At 43.0% G+C, this 17130-nt stretch overlaps 1 protein-coding gene across 3 annotated transcripts in view; it reads left to right on the top strand.

The window, feature by feature from the left end:
* The window catches only part of PSTPIP1 (proline-serine-threonine phosphatase interacting protein 1), a 49244-nt gene extending 38824 nt beyond the window's left edge, over positions 1–10420 (top strand). Inside the window, exons 10-15 of one of the 3 annotated variants that reach the window (XM_071754746.1) lie at positions 851–949; positions 1632–1728; positions 3779–3863; positions 5215–5282; positions 6524–6624; positions 8609–10420. In XM_071754746.1, the coding sequence (XP_071610847.1) occupies positions 851–949; positions 1632–1728; positions 3779–3863; positions 5215–5282; positions 6524–6624; positions 8609–8740 (582 nt within the window). In that variant the 3' untranslated portion in view covers positions 8741–10420. The remainder of the gene's footprint in view (positions 1–850; positions 950–1631; positions 1729–3778; positions 3864–5214; positions 5283–6523; positions 6625–8608) is intronic. The other 2 variants (XM_071754747.1, XM_071754748.1) reach the window with 2 other exon arrangements.
* The last annotated feature ends 6710 nt before the right edge of the window (positions 10421–17130 follow it).

Genomic DNA, 17130 nt, shown 5'->3' with positions numbered 1-17130 from the left:
GGTTAGATGGCAGGCAGCATACCCAATTGGATGTTCTGCTGAATATTGTATACATTTGTGGTGTTCTGGACATAATTACTAGCAAATGGAGATGGAAACAGATGGCTGGAAGCATCTGAGCTTTTCACACCTCATAGAAAAGCAAAAATTGACGTTCTACTTAGAATAACTTAGAGATCAGGCTGGCTGTCTTTTTAAAGTTTTTAAAGATAGTTTTTAAAGATAGCTTATCTGCTTCTTTCCCCTACTCTCTCTTTTCTCCTTTGCTCTTTCCAAGCTGTGCAACAACATGAGAAAATCGGATGAAGGGAGTAAACTCTGGAGAAAGAAAAATACCTAGTCTTTACTATGAAAATAACCTTAAAAAAAACCCAACAAAACAGAGGTGACTCCATAGCACCTCAAGTATTTTCAGAACAGAAAGGATTGGGCAGTTATTTTAGAAGGCAGAGATGGACGTTTTGGGTTCTGCTTCTAACATAAATACAACCCTTCCACACCAGTGCTCTACAGAAATGTTAAAAATTAAAAATTCAGTGCAATAGGCAGATAGGACCTCCATGTCCTTGGTGGCAGAGGTAGTAGTCAAATCCAAGGAACACTGATTCTTTTCCCCTCCATTATTTTTGCCTACAAAAAATGACTTCAATTTCGTGCATGCAGTTAAAGCAAATTCCTGCGCTTGAACAAGATGTAGTTTCTCCAGCAGCTGAAATGACAGCCTTCACAAAGGATCCTTCAGAACAGTTTGCAGGCTTACAGACTCAGTCCAGAGGAGCCTCAGCCCTCTCACTGCCTGCAATGCAAGTAACTCCCATGTGGTTACCTCACATTTTCTCTTTGCCTTTAGGTCTTCCAGCTCCAGGAGTGCGACCGCATTGCCGTCCTCCGCAACTCGCTGTGGGCTCACTGCAACCAGCTCTCCATGCAGTGTGTGAAGGATGACCAGGTAGGGGCATCTGCCAAGCAGCTTCATTTGTGGATGAGGAAGAGCAGGAGCAAGAGTGCTCTAACTATACAGCACTAACTTGCCCTTCTAACTAGCCAACAGAGCACTAACTAGCCCACTGCATGGGCTATTTACAACAAACCAGATGTTGTAGATGTTCAGTGAGAAGGGAGCATTTTCAAGCTTGCATGTTCCCTCTAGATGTAAGGGTTGTGCCTGCATGTAGACAGCCTGTGTCACACCTGGTAACACTTAGATGTCTCCTCCCCTTGGCTTGCCAGGGAATGCCTCTACCTACCAGATCACTTGATCAAGTATATTCAGGCTCAGGTAGAACTTTCAGAAAGTCAACCAGTCATGGTCTCAAAATGAGAAGACAAAGAATAAACTAGTTTTGACTTTGAACAGATGTTAATTAATTAACTTCTTTATTGCATTGGAAAGTCCTGGACTGCCTTTGTTCTCATCTCTCTCAATAAGATAACCAGAACACAAATAAACAATTGTTTCAAATTGTGTTTACAAGAATGTTTGCATGGGGAACAGGCCAAAGTTCCATCCTGATCAGACACAGACGGAGTATAAAGTCTCTTAAGGGGGGAAAAAGTATTAAAAGAACATTTATCATTAATGCAATGTGAAATGTTAAAAATTAAATCAGCTCTTGGATTGTGTTTTGTAGCTGTATGAAGAGGTTCGGGTAAGCTTGGAGAACTGCGTTGTAGAGTCAGACATAGACTGCTTCATTAAGACTAACATGACAGGAACACAACCTCCAGGTAATTATTCCTATTGATTTTATCAGATGAATCAGCCCTTAGGCTGAGGCTGAAGTTGTGCAGTACATGTCCTTTGGAGGTGAAGCCTGCTGGAGGAGTTTCTGCTCTGGCTATGCATTCCTGCCCGTTTTGGCTCCCTCTCCCCCGACTGTGCTGCCATCACTCGTTGTGTGGCTGTGCAAGTGGGATAGCTGAACGACCCAGAGCAAAAATAACCCTCCAAAAAAAGAAAACAAACAAAAAGTTGTTTTGGCTTTGCAACCAGGCTCATTTCATAAAACAGCTGAACTGACAGGACTAAAGAGGTGACAAACTGCCTTGCAGAGATGGCAACCTCCATTTTCTCTAAAGCTGACAAGTCAGAGCCAACTGTATGCTGGCGTCCCCTTGACAAAGATGCTGCCTCTTCATTTGCAGCAGAGAGGACCAATTCTGTATTGTTCCAATGGAGAATAACATCTTTCTTCCTCTCAAAAAATTGTATCTGTAAGTGCAAGAACATAGATGGGGGAAAGTTTGAATGAAATTGGCTTTGCCTCAGCATGCAGAAACACCGTAAGGTTCACAGACTTCGTCTGTTCAAGTCAGATCAGCCTTTTCATTGACTTTAATGATGAAAACATCTGGGCTGAAATGGAGACCAAGACAACAAGAGCCAAGAGAAGTTGTACAATGAAAACATGCTGCACCAGGGCAGGAGTTCTCTCATCACCAGGAGTTCTCACATCACCAGGCTATCTCACTTTTCACACAGTCAAATACAGACAGCACCCTCTTCAACAAGCAGTACAAGATACTTACACACTGAGTGAATGCTTGCACTCCCATGCAGCTGTTGCAGTAAACAAAGATTCAGCCTTTGAAAGAGGCAAGTAAAAGCCCTATTTCATCTCTTCATCAGCTGATGATACGTATCTAAGTTGAAAAGATCTTTCTCCATTTCTTTAAATCTGTGCAGTTTTACCATCTTCTCTCTCACCATACTGCTATGTCAATGAGAATCCCCTTAGTACCCCCTCAGCATCAAGTAGAGATTACTTCAATTCAGAAAAAATCTTATACAGATAAAAACCTTCCATGCTACAGGTTTTATTGGTACAAACATCACCAACATGAGTCTCCTGTCCCAAAGGATAATTTATTTTGTACAGAAACAGCTCACACCCCTTCAATTTCATTGCAGAGCTCAGACATAGCAGAGCAACCACACCTTAGGAACCTCTTCAGCAGAGCTACAACTAACCCAGCACCAGCCTGTCCAGGGCCTGTTTTTCACGCAACCCTTCTGTCATTACACCTAGGATGATTAAGAATGGGGATTTTTTTTAAACAAATACATTGATACTGGTGCATTAGATGCCATTTTGCTGCTACAGTCCATTCTTCTTCACACAGAGGATTTTAATTTGTTGGTACAGTGAAGGAACTGTGTTTGAGAGAACAAAACCCAAACACCTCTGGGTAAGCAGCAAATCAGCTCTCAGGAGGTGGACAAGGGAGAGAGGAAAGGTGAAGAGATACTCAAGCACAAGCATAGGCTAGGAAATTGATTATTATTGCTGCTGGCAAAAATATTCAGAAATGTTCACATCTGCTGGCAAAAATATTCAGAAATGTTCACATCTCTAACAAAAATTCCTGTCTCAATACCTTAAAAAACAAAACAAAACCCAAGTAAGCACTAAGCACACTGTAGCCAATTGCATCATGAGCATTATCCCAGGCTCACAATGACCATGCTCTGCTCCCTTAAATCCTGAACTTTTAAGAAACAGAGGAAACCATCTTCTTAATTAGGGTTAGCCCCAGTTATTAGAATGGTTCTTCAGGACCTTGACTGTGCTTGTCTCACACCAAGCAGGCCTTTCTACCATGTATATAGTTGCTTGCAATCACCTGAAGGGCTTTTGTTGAGTCCCCAGTTTCCCTGAGCTGCTCCAACCACACCACAGGTGAGTGCAAAGAGGTGTTGTATGGCTGAAACTGCATTCTGCTGGAGAGAAAAGAGTTTTGCCTGGTCAGACATTTCATTTTTATCACCCTGCTGCAGATGCAATAGGATACGAGAACTACTACAGCAGAGAACTAAACAGAAGCAACAGCAGCCCAACCCAGTCTTGTGGGATGATGAAGAGGTGAGTGGCAGACTTCAGGTTCCAGAACAGGTATTTCTGCATATGAAGGGCATTACTTCCTTCATCATAGCAAAAGGCAGCTACATAACAATAAAAGTAACTTGACAGAAGTAGTAAATGCATTAAAACCAGAGTCAGAGTAATTCTGCCATGGCCTAGTGGGAAGACAGACAAGGAACAAGTTCATAAAACAATTAGTTGACCAGCAATGGATACCATTCACTTATTTCCTCTCTCCCAGTGCATCACTGCACACAGCAACAAAACCACTTTGTTCAAGGAGGGACAAAGGTGAACCTTGCTGGGAGCAAAGGCTGAGGAGGGCTGTCTTTTCTGGCAATACCTCCTGGCTTACTTCAACACCCAGCTGAGCAGAACAAAGAGCTGTTGTCTGTATCTCGACCAAAGGAAAAAACCACTTGGCAGAATAACTGATGTCAGGGAGGCAATTTTTCTTTTTCTGATCCATTTATGCTGCTAAATGATGTAAAATGGATGCAGTTATATCAGCAGAAAAGCATGGTAGATCTATTGGTTTAAATATTTTATATTAAAATTGCTACTTGGCAGTGAGAATGCTATTATAGTTAAAGCAGAACGGCTTTATATTTTGACAAGCCTTGGTCCCTAACAAAGACAAGAAGTGGTTTGTCATCCCCCATTTAAAATCTGGTCCAGGCTTGTTAGTGAGCTGATAAGGTTTATACACAATATTTTGGTTTTCAGTCAGAAACCCAGTTCTCTGGAATAACGAATTCTAATGCTGCCTCCTATACAATTACAGAAGACAACTGTACTGCATTTAGAATACAACCGTATCCTGGATGGGCAGGCAGCCTGGAGAGACTCAGTCTGAGTTTTTCAGAAACTGTTGCATTTGGATGCCCACTTTCCAGAAACACTAAGTCCTCAACAGCTGAAAAATCAGACCCTTTAGATATGCCTTAAGCATGTAATGTTATTTCTATCTGCATCTGAGAATTCTAACTCATATTCCCACTTTATGTAGTCTCCAAGTACCCAAATGTGATACAAATAATAAGCAGGAATAGATTTCGAAAAAAAAAAACCCAACTCATTTAGACTCAGTTTTTATAGAGGCTCATTATACAACTTTGTATTTTAAGTTGTATCAGTTTTCCTCAAAGACAAAGAAATGGTAATCTCTTATAAACAACTTATAATTCTCATGATATTGTAAAATAGTTGTTTTATACCATGAGCCTTTGGATCACCAACAAAATGCTCCATCAGTGCTGCAGCAGATGGAGGAAAGGTTGAGTCAGATGAAGGAATGCTCATATCCAGTACTCTTCACTCATTTTGTCATTGGCTTCTCTTGGTTCTGCAGATTCGCTGAACTACTGCATGGAAGCAGCAAGAACACAGAAAGTGCCCCTCCTTCAGCCCCTCCTCTGGGTATGCCTCTTCAGGAAATAAGTTTATCAGATGTGTTTGGTTTAGATCACATTGCTAAATTAAGCTTTGACACAAAGCAAAAATGTATAGCAGATATTAACATGTTGGCAGCCAAGACTAAAAGGAGCATGGAAATTACATTAGTGTGGATGTGTATTAAACAAATTTCCCAGTTTAGAATGCCAAATAATCCATACAATCTTCAAAACCTCTGTCTAGGCAAAGGGGAACTTCAGGAAAACAAAGTCTGACTTAGAAAAGTTTTTTTCCTAGAGCACACTACCTCTAAAATTCCCAAGAGGACATCTAAAGTCTTATGAATGGAAGCAACCATCTTGCTTCACAGTTGCAGTGTCTTAATCCAACCCTTGCAAGCAGGCATTTACCAGATGACATTTAAAACAGAGTATTTTGACTATGCAGAAACTAACAGCTTATGCCATTTTTATTGGTTTGATTCAAAACAAAAACACTTTAACCATGATTCTTGCCTAAAAAAATAAATAAAACAGAAAGCTGTTCTATGGACAGTTTTAAACTGTACTCAAATTATTTTCTTTTGTTAAGCCTGCCTGAGTGGGCACCTAGAAACAATGCCCTTGTCACATTTGGTGCTCATTCAGGGGAGAGTCTCCAGTGCTACCAAACAGCAGCTGGACTTGCCAGGCACCAGCTTGGGCTTGAAGTGTTGAGTTGAAGGTAGTCACACCCTACAGATTTCCTCAGGCTGGGGACAAGAGGGTAAAGAGTTCCCTGGACAAGACCAGGAATGGCAAAAACTCTCTGCATTCAGCTTTTTCAATGGTTCCCATGTTTGTCTTTCAAAATCTGAAAAGGAGCTGACAGTGCTCCTCAGAGCAGGAGAACTAAACCATGGATTGACAAGGGAACTACAGTCCCACTGAGAAGTCACGTGCGGGAAACCTCTGCTCACCTCAACAGCAGGGGAAGCTCCCAAGCAGGTGCTGGGAAGGAATAAAGGTTTTTTCCTAAATATGACAAGCTAGATTAAAACACCATCTTCCAGAAGAAGTTATGTCAGTGTATTGTCATCTAATCAATGAGACACAGTTTTTGTGCAAGACTACCTCCAATTCACAGCAGCTTTTCTATGCATGTACATCTCCAGACAAGGACAGAAACCTTCATACTTTTGTAAACTTACATAGGATCCCATGCACTTACAAGCAGCTGACCTCTTTTTTTCCATGTGTGTTTTTTGTTTCTCTCCTCCCTTCCAGCAGTGAAAACAGATGGAGTCTATGCATCAATTTTTGTAAATGAACAACCTGGAATCATATCACCACAGGACTACAGAGTACTTTATGACTACACAGCCCAGGTAATGAAAGTCTTCAAAAGAAATACTTCAAAGCATCAAATTTAAAATAGATAACGTTGATCCAAACATAATTTAAGTGTAAATTCTGTGAAGGTGTTATCATCACTTCACAGCCAGGGACACTTAGGAGATTTCTTGGTCAAGGTCAGAAGCAGAAGCCAGGAATCACAACTGCCAGTTCTTGGTGCATATCACCAGACCACACTGCCTCAAGATGAAACAGTAACACTTTTTCAACACAAGTGATTATGTATTAGTGCAATCACTCCTAAATTAGTGCCAAGCTGTTACAGCCCCCTTCTAGAGATAAAGACACTACCCACACAAGGAAAACTATTTTCAGGGGATGATGGCTACATATGCAGTATTGTGCATTCTAAACTTAAAATCTCTTGCAAAATGTTTTCCTAGGGAAAATGACTACTGGTTCCTTGTGTAAGAATGTGTGACAGATGCTTATCTAGGAACCCTCCTCCAAACTCTTCTTTGATCTCACTGATGACCAAAGAGTCCTGCTCCACTTTAACACACTGGTTTAACTGAGGTGCTCTCCATGCTGGAGAGGACTGAATCCCCATAACTGACACTGATCCTTGTATTTCATGCTGTGAGCTGCAGAATCACAGTGGACATGGTCCATGTACCAAAAGCCTGTTATAAAGAGCAACCTTCATCCTTAACTGGGATATTAAACTTTCACTGGCTTCAGACCTATGCATAATACCATTAGTAAAAGGTTATGCATGGATTGCTTGTATTTTCTCATTCAGATGGACTCCAGAACATCTCAACTCTTGCCAAATCATTAGCCTGCCCTAAGGGGAGTTTGATAATTTAATTACATATCATTTAAAAGATTCCTTTTATTAGCTTCAGATCAGCAGAAGGAGCAGCATCCAGGTCTTATGTTAAGAGTTCAGAAAGACCACCAAGGGACATCAATAACCAACACTACAGAAATGTGACAAAGTCAGCGAGATTAATTATGAAAAGAGAAATGGCTGGAAAGGAGAGCTTTCTCTTAAGCACAGCAGTGTTCTGACACCTTTACATGTTCTTTGTTTTCCTTTGTTTTAAATCCTCTTTTATTATTTGCCTGAAATTTCATCCAAGCACAGCTGAAAGAACTTTCCTTCTAATGGTAGTTCCCCTGAGGAGACTGCTGGGTCTTTGTCAGATCCTTACTCCAGGAGTTGCCTTAAAAAAAATGACACATGTGGATTTTCCCTGCTGAGAAAAGAGCCTGTTACTACTTTTAGTATACTGTATATTGAAGCCTCTCATTTTTCAAGTACAGGTACTCAGGTACATTTTAGCTGATGTGTCAAACATATCTGGAAGCCTCTCTTCTATGCTGCAAGTAGCAAAGTGGTTCCCTATGGAAAACAGGACAGGACCACTCAAGTAACTGATTGCTGCCCAACAGCTCAGTGATAGCTCACTTGCAACTGCTCCATTTCTCTCGGAGATAAGTTACCCACATCAAGAAAGGTTGCTCCACCTCCACTGGTCACCACTGTTCCATATTCTCCAAGAATGGGAAGACCTATTTAAGCCTGGATTAGTAGAGACACTGGTGTAATCTCCCTTGGAAATTAAGCTGTGCACTGAGGTTAATTTTTGGTTTTGTTGGTTTGTTTTGGCTTTTTTTTTTAAGCAAACCCTGTAGAATACAGAAGAGTCTTTGTTAGCAAATTTAGGACAGACATAATTTAATCCTTTATGGCCTTCTCCAGTGATACAACAGTCAAGTCACTCAGGAAGACACACCATGGAGATGGGGAAAAGTTGAGGATCTTAAGGAAATAGCCAGCTCAGGAAGTGCTTTATCCCTGACTGCCTGGCATTTCAGGCTCACTCCAAACCACTGGGAAGGCTGCTACTGAAAGATAGGGTAAAAAAAACCTAAAACATCACCAGGCACATGCTTGGTCCCTCCTGTGCTCTCAGTTTAACCACATCTACTTTCCCTGTCTCCTTTCAGAGCATGGATGAACTGGACATCAGTGAAGGAGATATTGTAGCTGTCATTGAAGAAAATGAGAATGGCTGGTGGACAGCAGAAAGGAATGGGCAGAGAGGCTTCGTGCCTGGGTCTTATCTTGAAAAGCTTTGATGAATTGAAGTCACAGGCCTCAGACTTTAGAAGTATTCTACTACTGAAAAAAACCCCAAACATCACACAAAGTCAGCTTCAGCTGACCAAGCACAACTCATAATACTGTTTCCTACACTTACCAGTCAGGAAATAACTGACTGACCATGCTTTCATCTCCCTTCCTCCTGCCCCATCCCACCACCTCCTGGTCTACACTGTCTGCAAAAAACATCTTCATCTCAGAGACAAAGAATTGTGTTTCTTACTTAATACAGTTCTTACCCTCAGCACATTGTGCTGCCATCAGTGTTGCAAAGGTTGGTGAATCTGAGAGGAAAATCCTACCCAGAACTCAACCACACTGAAGAAAAGAGACCAAGGAAGCAAGTGTTGTTTCTCCAGGAGAAAGGACCATCTCCCACCAGCCTGTAAGCCACCCTCATGGTCACAGCAGCCATGTTCTCTGCTATGGGTCCCCTCCCCTGACAGCACAGGCCATGGCAAGCATTTCTGACAGTGGGGCCAGAAAGCACAAAGCTTTGATGTCACAGGGTCTTAGTTCTACAAACCAAGAAAGAAGCTCTCCAATTCCTTTTAACAGCACCCTTTCAAGTCCCCCTTCCAGCATGTGGGGAAACAAAAAGAAAGGTGGAGAACCCTCCACTATCTTAATCAGTCACTGATGAAAAGACGAAAAACAGTGGTGCAGCTAGAGAGGAGTGACTGAAGGACCAACACACATCAGTACTAGAAAAACTGAAGAAACCTCTGTCACAGCCATCTCCAAGGACAATCAAGACTATGCTGTCCATGGCTCTTCTCTGCACTGGATTCCAGGGCATCAAAATAAGGACAGATGATGAACCAAAGGCTTGATTTTGCCTTGGTTAAATGGTTTCCCTGACACTGCCATGGGATTTTTCATGTTTAAAAAAAACAACAACAAAAAGAACAACCAAGCAAAGCCTCCAGCAGTGCTACACTGTCCTGATCCCTCTCCTCTGACACCAGAGAGAAAAGTCATCCTCATGCAATCTGCCTGAGTCACCAGTGCATTCTCCTTTCAGCTCCTCTATGTCCATCAAGCTGAGCCTCTCCTTCTCTCCTGCCCATAGGCTTTTCTGTCTCAAACTACTATCTACAGCCTCTGGGACTGCTGGCACAGACATATCCTAGTTCCTTTCCAGACACTTTTAATGTACTTGCTCTTCAACAAACCCTCTTCAGAGAAGTTGCATTGTGGAGGTTCACTGTATTTCAGATTTCAGCTGTATAAGCCTTTCTAGTTCAGTATTTTTGAATGTTTCCAGCTGTCACTGCACTCCTATGGATTGATAGATACCTTCTGCCACTCCCTTCTTTTTCAGGGTTTTGAGATGGTTAAAAAAATCAAAAAACAAAAACCAGTGATTTAATCTGAAGCAGAAAGAGATATTTCTGGGAGCAGAATGACCTTGTTCGCCAAAGTTTAAGGTCTTAAAACTGAAACAAGTCAACGAAAGTGAATCAAATTGCTAACCAGAAGGCACAGAGCATGGAGGAACTGCTAGCTAAGACACAGCAGGAAGACAAAGAGAAATTTAGACAGAAAAAAAATCCATAATGGTCAGTGCAATAATTCCTCAAATGAAACAGAATAAAGGTCAAAGATACTTGCAATACATTATTAAAATTTCTTGCTTCAGGAATGGAATATAAGTTGCTGCAGCCCCTTTTTCTTTAGTTCCCTGCAGTCCTTTCTACAGGCATCCTTGTCCTTCCCACACTTCCCCAAGTTATTATGCAGCTCTCTGCATCACTGCTGAGGGGATTCAGTATCTCACATTAGCACAGGCTCAGAGGAACTGCAGGAACCCAAGTGGCATTAAAACACCAAGTTGCTCCATCAGGAGTGATCATTCAGGCTGGGGATGTTAACGTCAGGTTTCTGTGACCTTGTCTGAATTGAACAGTGACAGAAAGATGGTCCCCAGCAGCCTACTGGCTACTGCACTGTAAATGGTATCACAAACAGCTATAAAATCACTTGTTCTGTACAGCATGATAGAACATCTAAAGCATGAGGCTTACCATATTTGCTTCTTGAGCACTCAATTTTCCAGAAAGAGAACTGTAAAAAAACACTGAGATGCATCTCTTCTAATTTGTGTGACACATGGATTTTGCTAAGACTCCTTGTTTCTCTGGGGGTCCACACAGCCTCACACAAGACACTGCAGTACCCAGTCCTGCTTACCCTGAAACCCTGTTACAGACCATCTTTGCTTAAATGTACACTATGTGGTCTACATCACTGACAGTGGAATGGTCACTGCTGTTTCTACTCCATCAAGTAATTTCATATTTTTCTACTAAACACAAGAAACTGGTTTTCTTCCTACAGATCTCTTCTTCTGTCAAGTAAATAGTCTTGCAAGTGCAAGAGGCCAGTGTCAAAGCATTTGGGTCCCAGATGCTAACTTCAGGCTGACAGTTCAGGAAATGAAAAAGCAGCAGCAATGTTTTCTCAAGATTCCTCTGCTTTATACTGAAGAATTTAGTTGATAAGTAGTTACCACACTGTATGTAAGCAGTTTGCCCTATCATTGTGGCAGCACTCTTCAGAAACAGAACAGAGATATCAAGAAGTGCCCATACCCTCTGCATACACCCCCACACATTAGGTGTTATCCTCCCCCAGCCCCATCAGCAGGAAAAGCAGGAAGATCAAAACTGATACATTCAAGTATCATTTATTTGAGGAAGATGGGACAGTGAAATAGGTCCTTTCTAGTGGGAGGCATACTTAAACTAAACACCTCCACTTTTGGTTGAAATTCTTTCTGGACAAACACTTTTGATAAGCCTACACTTCCATTTTGACTACCATTTTTTGGCAAGGAGGTGCCAAGCATGTCAGGAGAAAACAGCAGCAGCCAACAAAATTGTGTGCTTGCCAAGTTAACTCCTGTTTCACAGCACACTCCCAATAAGCAGACTGCCTCCTTACTGACACCTGGAACACACTGAACACTTTCAGACCTGCAGCTGTTTGCTCTAGAAATTCTGACTAGTCCACAGACTAGAAACACCCAGCCATCACCTACCCAGCAAATATGAACCGCAAGAAAGACTGAGAGGAATTTCCCTCAAAAACCACAATACAATAGAAAGGGACTAAGGCTGACACTTGCTGCTCTTCTAGGTCGATTTTAGATTTCAAGAACTTAGCCATATGATTGGTATGGAAAAGTGCAGTGCTAAGCTGTCCTTTAGCCACAACAAATATTCAAGGTTGGAAGTACGCAATCCAGCCCAATACTACCCTTAAACCAGACTCAAATATTCATATTACTCTTTTACCATATCATTATTAAGGAGAATAACAGGGAAACCTATTTAAAAATAACATTTAAACAACAACCATTAGGAAGTGTCTATAGGAGCAGCATGAGGCCTGAGCTCACAAGCCAATAGAGAAACTTGGTTAAACAAACCAGTGTTAGACTGCAAACAGAGAGATCCAAGAGATCCAGGTCTAGGACAGTCAGTGCAGTCAGTGCTTAATCACAAAGGACATACATCCCATCAGGCTCACAGATCCATTGCTACAGACAGCAAACTTCCATCATCTTTAACAACCAGTCAGCTAAAAGGATAAAATTCAGCTCTACAGCTGAGTACTCAGCACGAGCACAGCTCTGTTTAAGGGTTGAAGTGTCTGACACCTTCTGGAGGACCCTGGCTTGAACTCTATTAGGAATAACCCCAGCATACTTCAGCCAAAGTGTTGACATTAAAAATATATGTAAGACATAAACAGCAGCAACTCTAACCTTAGATTCCTCCTCATCTTGCTTCTTCAAGAAGAGCACTCAAGGTCTGAGTCTCCTCTCCAGAGGTAATTTTCCAGGCAAAGCCCCCTGATTGCAGGTCAGACCTCCTTGATTACTAAATGCAGTTCAAGTGGAAGCACACAGATGCCCAGATGAGACCCATTACAAGCCAAGCATCAGGTGGTACCTAGTTAGAGCCTGGCTGGGCAATGAGAAAAAATCTGAACTAAACACTGGTAAATAACTAACACATTGGTACTATGTAGCTTCTTGGATGTATCACTGCTAGCTGGTTTAACTGTGCAAGCTTAGAGAACCCAGGGGGACTCTACATCATGAAATCACAGAATCAGAGAATCACAGAATCAGCCAGGTTGGAAAGCACCTCTGAGATCATCAAGTCCAACCCTTGATCCACTCCCCCTGTGGTTCCCAGGCCATGACACTGAGTGCCACACTGAGTCTCCTCTCAAAAACCTCCAGGGATGGAGAATCCACCACCTCCCTGGGAAGCCCATTCCAATGCCTGATCACCCTCTCTCTCTAAATAATTTTTTCCTAAAATCTAACCTAAACCTCCCCTGGCAGAGCTTAAGTCCATGCCCTCTTGTCTTACTGAGAGCTGCCTGGGAGAAGAGACTGACTTCCCCCTGGCTCCAATCTCCTTTCAGGGAGTTGTAGGGAATGATGAGATCTCCCCTGAGCCTCCTCTTCTCCAGCCTGAACACTCCCAGCTTCCTCAGCCCTTCCTCACAGGACTTGTGCTGGATCCCTTCACAGCCTCCTTGCTCTTCTCTGGACCTGCTCCAGCACCTCAACCTCCTTCCTGAACTGAGGGGCCCAGAACTGGACACAGGACTCAAGGTGTGGCCTCACCAGGGCTGAGTACAGGGGAAGAATCCCTTCCCTGGACCTGTTGGCCACACTGTTCCTGATCGAGGCCAGGATGCCATTGGCCTTCTTGGCTACCTGGGCACACTGCTGGCTCATGTTCAGCTTCCTGTCAAACCAGACTCCCAGGTCCCTTGAATCAATACCACACAGAGTCTGATGCACTGAGAAGTCACTGTTAACCTTCAGTGTGTACTGCCAGCTCTGCACAACATGGGGCAAATTGTAAAGGCCTGAAATTTTGCTGCTGCTGCTCATTACCATCTCCTTTACCTTCCTTTGTTGTTCTGCAGCTTGCAGGGCTGGGGCACTGAGAGCAAGGACCGTTAGTAGCCACATAGCTACTTCCATGAGTCCTCAGAAACCTACACTCACTGCTAGTGAGCTTTTTATAGTGAAGCTGGGACATGGAGGGCATGCTCGCTGCAGCCAAGGTTGAAAGAAAATAGGTGGGGTTTTGGTCCCCTGGGAGAGGAAGGAGATGAAGTTGTGATGCTAGGTCACACTGGGCTTCTGGAAAGTAAACAGCTGCTTGGAGCCTGCAGGAGCTGATGAACTGTTTTTTGCTGGGAAAAGGATAGTCATGCAGTCTACATAAATTTTGGAAGAGGAATAGGAATCCGCGTCCTGCTTATCACTACAAGACTAACGAAATGACAATGCCCCATCTACATGAGAAAGCAGAGAGGGCAAAGAACTTTTAGTCAAACTGTTAGCCAATATCTATTCTTTGTTAACACTTACCCAATCTCAGTGGCCAGCTCACATTTTGGGTAAGGCAAGCTCAGAACCACAATTATCTCCTGATCTGTGTACTCCTGGATCATGTGCAGTGCAAATCTGGTCTGTTACCAGAATGGATACCTAATGGTATTCCCATCAAATTAACCAGGGCACGTGGTGCAGTGCTCAGCCTGCCCTTCCATCAGCTTTTGAAGGACAACTGACACCTGATCTGGCACAAAGCCTCCTGGTGCAACATTAACAGCACATTCACAGCTTATGGCTGCTGTGTGCCTGGTGGCTGAGGCATTTCTCTCTGAAACAGAAGATGTGCCCAAAAGGCACATTTACTGTGTTGTCCTATTCTGACAAGAAGTACAGACCAAATCCTTATTTTTGATACAGAACACTAATAGAAATCACTGAGACCTGCCAGCAAAATCAGGAAAAATCAGACTCAATATCCCTGGAATCTCCAAGGGGAAAGACAAAATTCTCCAAGATCACCAGGTACACAGAACTGGGCTTAGAACACACCCAACAGTTTAGAGACAGGGGTTTCCACATACCACTTTGAGGATAGTGAGGCTACAAAGACAACTGAGGAGGGGTGAAAAGCGAACAGATCCCTGAAGAGGTTCTTTGAAAGAATTTTATGTAACAAATCTAGAAGAGCCAGTGTTGTACAGACCTGAAAATGTAAACACATACAATGTGTGTTGCTGAAAGTGCTGGTGGGGATGCCCACCAAGAGTGGTGAAAGAGGTGGCAGCGGTTCTCACCAAGCCACTTGCCATTATCTGTCAACAGCTCTGGCTCACTGGAGAGATACCAGAAGATTGGAAAACTGCCAACGTAGTCCCAATAAATAAGAAGGGATGAAAGGACAATCGGAAATTACAGGCATGTTTTTCATGTTTTTCACAACAACCCCAGCAGCGCTACAGGCTTGGGGAGGAGTGGCTGGGGAGCAGAGAGAGACATGGGGGTGCTGACTGACAGCCAGCAGTGTGCCCAGGTGGCCGAGAAGGCCAACTCCATCCTGACTTGCATCAGGAATAGTGTGCCCAGCAGGACCAGGGAGGTGACCCTGCCCCTACACTCCGCCTTAGTGAGGCCATACCTCAAGTCCTGCGTGTAATTCTGGGCACTGCAGAATAGGAAGGACATGGAGTTGCTGGAGAGGGTGCAGAGAAGGGCAGCTGGGCTGATAGGGGTCTGGGAAACAGGCCTTATGGGACAGGCTGAGAGAACTGGGGCTGCTCAGCTTGGAGGAGGCTGAGGGGAGACCTCACTGCTCTCTACAGCTACCTGAAAGGAGGTTGTAGTGAGACAGATGTTGGCCTCTTATCCCTGGTGACCAGCAATAGAACAAGAAATGGGGTCAAGCTCCACCAGGGGGAGGTTCAGGTTGGATATTAGAAAAAATTTCTTCACAGGAAGAGTGGTTAAACATTGGAACAGGCTGCCTGGGGAGGTAGGGAAGGCACCATCCCTGGAGGTGTTCAAAAGATGGGTAGCTGAGGTGCTGCAGTGGATGGTTTAGTGGTTAGGGGTTGCAGGGTGGATTGATGATCTTAGAGGTCTTCTCCAACCTTGATGATCCTAAGATAATCCAACATTTGCTGCCCTTCCATACCATAATACAATTAAACCACCAAACCAAGGGCATGCATACAGAGCAGCAATCAGCATATAAATTGGTGCAATACTGAATAAACTATAAGTGGATTAGTGGTGTTTTGACTTAAATTCTCTTTGAGTGTGAAATTCTGCATTTGCTGCAGTCCCTGCCCCAGGGTAAATGGACACAAGGTACAGCTAAAGAAATTCTAGCCTAAACTTGAACAAATTGTCTGTGTGGGATTACACACTTGGATTGTTCTAGGAGCCCAGGCTAAATCTTTCAATAAAAACCAAACCAAAACAAAAAACAACAACAAAAAAGTGACTGACTGTGAAGCAAAGGTATGACTTCTCCAAAGTCGTATCTCAGTTTCCCCATCCATCGTAGGCAATTTGTAAATCACCAGTGTCATGAGCTGAAAATCCTTCTGGCATACTGAGTATTGTTCTTATTGCATGATTCCAGCCTAAGCCAGTATCTGCAATGGAAAATCTTGCACAAAAGTACTAATTATTGTGTACAGAGTGCTTTTTGTTTGTTTTGTATTATGACTGGATGGCTCTTGGGAAGGGGGTTGCAGACATGAGATAACAGTCACACTCAATGCAGGGAGTTCAGTACCTTCCTTTCCACTCTGCAAGGGTACAAATGCTCAATAGCTGCATCTAAGGAAGAATTGTTCTGAAATTTTGAGCAGAAAACAGACTGTGGAGGAATTTCTTGGGAAACTGGTGAACTTCAACCTTCCTAGGAGAAGGATGTTAACATAAATGTGAATGGGAAAGCTTCCAATGCACTGATAGGCGTGAGAAGTGCTTTGTCTGCAGAAATGGGTTGCAGAGCCCTTCTTATAACTGAACCCCTTGTGAGGAAGGCAGACATAAGTGACAGTGACTTTGTTCTGCTAAAGGCTTTACTACAGTCACTGCTCAATTCAGCAGCCATAGGGGGATTCAAAACCAAGAAGCTTTGATTCTAGAGACAGAAGGGATCTTGAGAAATGCATCCTCCCTGCTCTCCAGCATCCTGTGACAGCTTTTTTAACCAGACTGCTTACCAGTACAGACTAAATTTAATTTCTGTTTGCTCATTCTGTGTCCCGTATCCTTAATGCACCATTTCTTGATGCTACCATCTTTATTTCCCAACTGTGTATACTAACACTTCCAGGCTAAAACAGTAGGATTCAAGCTTTTAAAATTAATATTGTATTGCTGGACTATTAGTAGCAAGCATGCTTACCAAATCTCCTGAATGCCAGGAGCACCTCATTCTTCTGCAGTAAGTACTGGGTAAGAAAAGCCTTAACTACTGCCTGTGAGGATTAGGGAGGCTTGGCAGAGGAGCAGGAC

This window comes from Heliangelus exortis, chromosome 11, assembly GCF_036169615.1.
Source record: "Heliangelus exortis chromosome 11, bHelExo1.hap1, whole genome shotgun sequence".
Taxonomy (NCBI): domain Eukaryota; kingdom Metazoa; phylum Chordata; class Aves; order Apodiformes; family Trochilidae; genus Heliangelus; species Heliangelus exortis.
The sequence above is the reverse complement of the archived record's forward strand: the minus strand, read 5'-3'. Positions and strand labels throughout refer to the sequence as shown.